The sequence below is a fragment of the Chelonia mydas genome, chromosome 1 (genome assembly GCF_015237465.2).
Source record: "Chelonia mydas isolate rCheMyd1 chromosome 1, rCheMyd1.pri.v2, whole genome shotgun sequence".
In the NCBI taxonomy this organism is placed as follows: Eukaryota; Metazoa; Chordata; order Testudines; family Cheloniidae; genus Chelonia; species Chelonia mydas.
The window spans coordinates 79,484,104-79,491,435 of NC_057849.1; the positions used below are offsets into that span (position 1 = coordinate 79,484,104).

Consider the following 7,332-nt stretch of genomic DNA (forward strand, 5'->3'; position numbering starts at 1 on the left):
GCACCACAATAGTTTCTTGTATATCTTAAAGAGAACATGTGTGACATGTTATCAGCATTACTAATCTTTATCCACATCATCATGAATGTCCTTAGAGAAACAGCACTATACACATACTATCCCTTGCTCCATGTTTCAGTTTTACAGACTAGTTAGGAAGCTTTGCTGAAGAGGTGAACCTAATGCTGTTAAATATAAAGTAAGGGTAATGACATAATGTAAATTGCCGCTAACGGAAGTAAAAGGACAGTATAAATAACATGACTAAGTTAGTATCAAAAGAACAAGAATTTAATTTGGTCTGTAACATCTTCCTAGAAGGATGTCTGTTTCCAACACTATACAATGTGAAAAAAAAATGAATATATGACTAATTATCTACATGTAGAAAAATATAATATAATATATCCTATCAAACATTTGTTGTAAAGATACCATCTGACATACGAGACTGATAAAAGTATGGTACTTGTGCCTTCATTTCTAATTAAAAAAGAGTGCCTTTTTAAAAAAAAAAAGTGCTCATTAACAGTATCAGACTTGTATTTATTCACAGAACAGGCAAAGAGTGAGCAACAGTAATTACAGAAATGTATACAGTGCTCCATTAGCATGCCTCCACATTAACCTGGAGAGGGACTACCTCTAAAGGCAACCACATCCACTCACTCCTTAGGCTCTCTGAGAGAGACAATAAGAGTCAGTAACTTGTCCAGTGGAAGACTGCCCACTAGGAATTTGACTGCAATTACCAACTCAGTTTTTACATAGACTACAAATAAGTATGATAGCTATCAAACAGCTAATTACTTTAGGTCATCACCAATCTGAGTCCAAATTAGAACCAGAGACCTATAAGTGAAAGGCTCCATAACTCACTACCAGTCACTGGTTAGTCTTTAATATCACAAACACAAAGATTAGAAAAATGATTCATTTGAGTTGATTTTATTTACACCCATTCTTTTTTAAAATAATCATATGAGCTTTTGGGTCATCTGCTAGCAATTAAACAGACACTGATCAAAATACAGGTATCTTCATTTTAAGGGGGCATCTAGCCAACAGGAAGTTTAGTTATAATTCACATTCAAGCAAATAAGTGTAGACAAACTTAGTTCTACAATTATGTTGATATTCATACTTAGTTTTTCTCCATAGAAACAGGAATAAGAAATGGATCAAAACATTACCATATTATATACAGAGTAATATGCAAGTGTTCAGGCTAGATATACTTTATGAAATTTTGTAGCACTAAAATGAATAAAAAACTAAATGATTCGTGTAAAATGTTTATATAGTGTATATACACTAAATCTCAAATTCAATTTAATGGTCCTCCATTCATAACTCCTATGATGAATTTATTAAGCCATAGTATAAGGTTCTTAAAAAAAAGCTAGCTGGAGCTAATTTAAACACTTACTGAAAACCCATTTTATACAAAGTTTTAAAAAACATACTTCAGATAAAGTTACTTAACAGAAACTAGAAAAAGACAGTCATTGACTTAAGAATGACATTTTAAATACTTACTAGCTGTGATCAATATCCTTTCACTTGTGGTATAGATAAAATATGCACAAATAAATCATCTTAGAATAAGGCATAGGACAACCAGCTTTCACTCTGTTTTCTGGTGCACTGGCTTCCCACTACTATCTTATTATTGCTCATCTAATTTGAAATGTATATTTCACTTTTAAAAATATTTCATTTTACAATTATCTACAACTGGACAATACCTGGTGCTCTCATGTATATTTTCAGCTTAATCACATGGATAAACTCTACCTTAATGTATAAAAAACTAAAACTGCAAATTATTTTCAGTATTACTTTCATGCATGCCTTTAGTTAAGAGACTAGGTGGAGAAAAGAGAGAAAGCACTGAAACTCAAATTGATTAACATTGCTTAAATAAAAAGTTTTCATATTATCTGAAGCTATAGCTTTGGAAAAAGGAAATAAGGTTTAAAATTGAAATCCCAATGTGAAACTCTTTGGTTAGATTGTAAGTGCTAGTACGATCTCTAAATACAAGAGTCAGAACAACCAATTAAACTGCAGTTTTATCTTTGTAACTTCAAACTTTAATATGCACCATTAAAGTCCTTGAATGTTTAGGATGGTTAAAAAGGTGTAATTTTTTTTGTTGAAGCTTGAATAGATAACTCATGTTTTAAAATTCAAGAAGTGCTTTTATTCTCAGATCCTTAGCTGCTTATTAGAAAGGGAGGCTAAACCTTCATTCATTACAAAAGCTTGTGCTTATATAGTATGTTGTTCTTCCACGGAAAGCTATGGCTGCTTCCTCTGGAAGAGAAGCAGTTCTAAACTTGTTAGCTTATATAGACCAAGTTCAGCACTACTGTAAGGAGGGGTAACTCCCATTGAAGGAAGATATTGTTGCTCCTGTTTTTGCTGGGTCTGCGTTTAGTTCTGTACCTTATTTTGAGAAAGTACTTATTATGCCTAGGAAATGTTACTTAGAACTTAGCAGTGTGATTTCTCTGATAATACTGCTACAAAAAACTAAAAATCAGTATTTATTTTGTTAAGAAAGCCATTTGAGGAAGCATTTCAGTCAGCTTCAACAATTATATAGTGCTAAAGTGACAACACTGAAAGTAGCAAGCAGGATTCACTTGTTTTTACTTGGATTTGTAAACTTGTATGACTTCAACATCTAAAAATCTCACTTTCATAGGAAACAGGCACTCTGTCTCCTGTCTGACCAGCCTAGTTTATGTCACACCAATCCACTTTAAAGGAGTTTAAGGAACGTGCAATGGATTTTTTTGTAGTTCAACCGTATATGGTAACTTTGTGACGCTAAGGATTTTACACCACCTATGAAAGTTATGATTCACAAGCACTGTAAGGTTTCAAGAAAAATTGTTGCTTTATATAATCCAGAGTACTTGGTTTGATAGTTGTCCTTGGCCATCAGCCTTCTTCACCAGCCAGCCTCACTTGATCCAGTTCAAGAGTTTCTAAGTTCAGGGCTTTGGGGAAGGATAGAGGAGATGGAGTAAGAAGGGATAAGGAAGTAATTGGTCCTGGAGGATTAGTCATTCCCACCCCCACCAATCACGCACTCTTCTTGGAGGAAAATCATGAGCAAGAGGGGTAACCCATCATCAGACAGCTGTCCCACTCACCATATCATAGTTGGGTGGGCAGTTGTAAATCTGCCAGGTTGCCAAACAGGGGCAAGAAGGAGAAGTTAAAACGATGGGATGGGAGGAGAAGTTAAAACATGAGGATAGGATCTACCTCCGCCCCCTCATTCTCAGTGGGGTAGAGTGCCCAGTTTATGGAAAGAGAGTCCCTGGGAGTAAGGGAGAGGGAGTTCCCCTCACCGGCTGGGTCTGAGGGGTGGAGAGCAGACAGCCAGAGTTTTGAACATCTCCTGTGCGAAGGGTGAGGAGATGTCCGATTGTATAGAGACAGTCCCAATATTTGGGGCTTTTTCTTATATAGGCTCGAATTAGCCCCTCACCCGCCTCTGTTCCAATTTTTTCCACACTTGCTCTCTGGTGGGGGAGGAGGGGCGGGCACGCAGCTGGGGGCACGGCGGGGGTGCAGGGCAGAGGTTGATGGGGGGCGCTGTGTGTGAGGGGCTGGGGACGCCCAGCCCCGCCGCGTCTGCCGGCTCAGTCCCTGCAGAACACGTACTCGGTGTAGCTGGTCCAGATCTTGTCGTCGGCGGGGCCGCCCTGCTCGGGGGCGAAGGCGCAGGTGCCGGTGGAGGAGCAGGCGGCCATGCGGAAGCCGGCCTCGGAGAGGCGGTCGAAGGCCTGCTCCAGGAAGTTGAACTTGAGGTAGTAGCGGGCGGTGTAGCGCTCGGGGGGCCGGTCGGGGTCGCGGCTCTCGTTCAGCGTCTCGCCGAACACCTCCTTGGCCAGCGCCGTCTTGCCGCACACGGTGATGCGCGCCACCCGCCGGAACTTGGCGTCGGCCTGCGCCTCCCGCCCGATGGTGTAGGAGCCGCGGTAGCCGATGGTGATGTAGCCCGAGCGCCGCCCCGCCCCGCCGTCCAGGGACTGCGACGGGGTGAGCAGCGGGCCGCCCGAGGGGCTGCGGCTGGAGGGGGGCGACGGGGCCGAGGCGGCGCCCCCACCCTCGGGCGGCTCCGCCTCCAGGGAGCCGAGCGGGGGCGGGGGCTCGTCGGGGCAGAGGGAGCCGTCGCGGTGCAGGGCGGCGGGGCGCGTCCCCCCGCCGGCCGCCCCCCGGCCCTGCGCCAGGCGGCGCGCCAGCTCGGGCAGCTGGAAGTACTCGGCCTCCCGCTGCAGGCGGCTGCGCTCGGGGAAGTGCTCGGGCAGCACCAGCTGCAGGTCCCGCAGGTAGTCCAGGATGTAGCGGAAGAGGAAGCCGTCGCGGTCGAGGAAGAAGCGGCCTTTGCTGTCCCGGGGCAGCTCGCCGGGCTGCTGCTGCGAGAACATGCGCCAGAGCAGCGAGTCCCGCACCGACACCACCGTGCCGCGCCGCGTCACATACACCTGCCCGCCCACGTTCAGCTCCACGATCTCCGGGAAGGCGGACGAGCCCGCGGCCCCCGAGCCCGGCCCCGCCGCCGGGGACACGCCGCCCCCGTTCGGCAGCCCCCGGGCGCTGTCCGCCAGGGCCATCCCGGAGCGAGCCCGCGGCCGCCTCCTGCCCTTACGCCGGCGGGTGGCGGGGGTGCAGCCGCCTCTCCTCCCGCCGGCCCTGGGAAGAGCCGCCGCCGCTCGGCCCCTTTCGCCGTCCTCTGCTCCGCGCTGGCAGAGCCTCTCGCTGCGGGCGCGGGCAGCGTCTCCTCCGGCCCCTTCCCTCTCTGCGGGCGCGGGCTGGGCTGCCGCCGCGCCTCACGCCAAGCGCTGAAGGAGCCGCCGCCTCGCCTCGCTTATGTCCCGCTTACGTCCCCCCTGCCCGCTGGGCGAGCCTCCTGGGTCAGGCTGAGAGGCGAGTGCCCTGCGCGAGCAGCGGGGCTGTGTTTATGTAGAGCTGCTGCACCTCGCGGGAGGCGTGGGAGGGTGGCTGGGAGGCAGAGCTGAGCGCAGAGACTCTCACTCAGACGGAGCGAAAGGGGGTGGATTTACACTGACGTACCCTCCCTTCCCCAATTACAAAGGAGACTCCAGAGCCCTTGTGTCTTTCCTAATCCACTGCAAAGCCGGAGTACAGACATTCCCCCAGTGAATCTCAGAGGCCGGGTTCCTTTTCCAAATGTGGCTCCGGCCTCTGAGATTCACTGGGGGAATGTCTGTACTTCGGATCATTTGCTCATCCATCTAAACATCATCAGAGTAGTTAGCCGCTTACCTTACACAGCGCAGGCAGGAATCAGGATTTAATGGCTGGACAGTGCTTTGGATATGTATAGCACAATGTAATGCAAAGTTTCTAAATGTTATGAATAAACTTCAAGCATTTATTTTGGATTGGTACTGCAAATAATGATTGCCACCAGTCAAAGCTGTTTCCATACACCCCTATACCCAATGCCTCTCATCTGCTCTTGATGAAGGACATCCCTCAGAGTCCAATTTATCTCCTTTTCACACAGTTGGTGTTCTCTCATTTTCATTGTTTTAATTGATTTACATCACAAATGCAGAATCGTGAAAATAAAATTAAAAGTGTTAATGATGGTAAAGAAATTAATCCCGCATCCTTCAGGGAGCTTGCTGCACTAGTCTTTTTTAAGCTTTTGTCCAAACTTGTATCTCCCCCTTGGGCCCTGACAAGATGAGAAGTATGTTCCTCGCCCACGCACCTTTTTTTTTTTTTTTTAAGAAAATTTATTTCCAACATGGACATGTTTATCTCTATCTTAATGTATTTTTCTCTAGTCCAGTGCATTTCCCTGGAGTTAAAAGACTTGTTGTCATTTGCATAATAAATGTCTATTGCTCTTTAAAATGGTGGCATCTGTGAAAACACTTACAGGTTTACCATCAGTGCTGAAGTAGGATGTAGTCCACAAGTAGTTCACCACGTTGTTCAACAAATAAATTCATTGATAGTTTCTGTATTTTGTCACATTGATCCTTAATGTCACACACACAAGTTCCAAGAAAGCCAATGCTGAATTTCAGTACTGCAGAATGTTTGTTCTATTCATGAATGGTGGTCACGTACATACAGATACCAAAGTTGCCAGTCTTACCACACAGGGAACAGAATTTACAATCTTCTTCTCTAATACATAGAACTCTGCCACTTGAATGAATGAAGAATTTCCCTTGGCTGATAGCTATGATGGGGAGGGGAGTAATCCTCATGTCAGTCCTTGATTCAGTCAATAGAGAGTGAGACAATATCAAAATGATAAAACATTTGTGTAGGTCTGATATATTCCATCCTACAGAGGTAGAACAAATAAACCAGTACTTTAATTACAAGATGACACATGTAGGGCTGTGTGAATGTATGTGTTTAATCAGGTGATGTTATAGCTCTGATTTAATGTTGATTCATTTGATTAGGCTTTTGTACAAAACATGCATATATATTTTAAATGCATTGGTTGAAGTTTATGTTTTTGTTTTTCTTTTGATTGTAAATTACCTCCATTGAATTTCATACATATTGGTATATGGCATGGGCATTGCAAGCAACAGCAGAGATAGTCACTGCTTCCAGCTTCTCAGCTTTTCTCCTCTGAGAGTGAAAGTGCTCTTTCTGACTTCCAGCAGAGAACAACTGAATAGGCATGAAAGTTTGAGGAGAGTTATAGCAGCAGGCAATACACTCTGTAGGTATCTACAGATGTAAACTTGTTTTGGGCAATCATAGGTTTGGAGGTCCAGGGCGGGGGACGGGGGTGGGCATGGAGAAAGAAGAGACTTTAGAAAGGTTTAAGAGAAGAGAGTGTTTAGGGGGAGGTTAGCTCAAAAGGAGGCATTTTACAAAGGAAAAGAAAAGCAGTTAAGAAACAGGTGGGTATATATAGAAAGAAGGATTAATGGAAAAACTGGCTGACAAGGAAAATGCTGAAATGACAGAGAATCAGAAAAGGTATTTTGGACTAAGAAAGAAATCAAGGCTAGCTTGGCAAAACCATCACTTGAAGTGAACATTGTAGCAAATCTAGTCTGAAGAAAACTGAGACAGGAAATGTTGAGGAAAGAAAAAGTTGAACCAAGAAAACTTTTTTTAAAGGCAGTCTGTTACTTTTTATTTGGTAAAAAGTTGGCTGCCAAAGGGTTGTTAAGCCACCAATAACTTTGCATTGTTGTGGGTAACAATGCAAAATGTTAAACTCATTTTATTTTAAAATAAAGAATTTGCTGTTGGTTTTTGGTTTGATAGCACTGTCATGGCAAGAGCAGGAAAAGAACC

The 7,332-nt window shown here is 44.7% G+C and overlaps 1 protein-coding gene across 1 annotated transcript; it reads right to left on the bottom strand.

Annotated features, from left to right (window-relative positions):
* Window positions 1-269: 269 nt before the first annotated feature.
* On the bottom strand, window positions 270-5,041 carry KCTD12 (potassium channel tetramerization domain containing 12). Its single transcript, XM_043534171.1, has 2 exons — window positions 4,734-5,041; window positions 270-4,699 (listed from the first exon to the last, which is right to left on the bottom strand). The coding sequence occupies exon 2, from the start codon at window positions 4,635-4,637 to the stop codon at window positions 3,663-3,665; it is 975 nt and encodes a 324-aa protein (XP_043390106.1). The 5' UTR covers window positions 4,638-4,699; window positions 4,734-5,041; the 3' UTR covers window positions 270-3,662.
* Window positions 5,042-7,332: the final 2,291 nt, after the last annotated feature.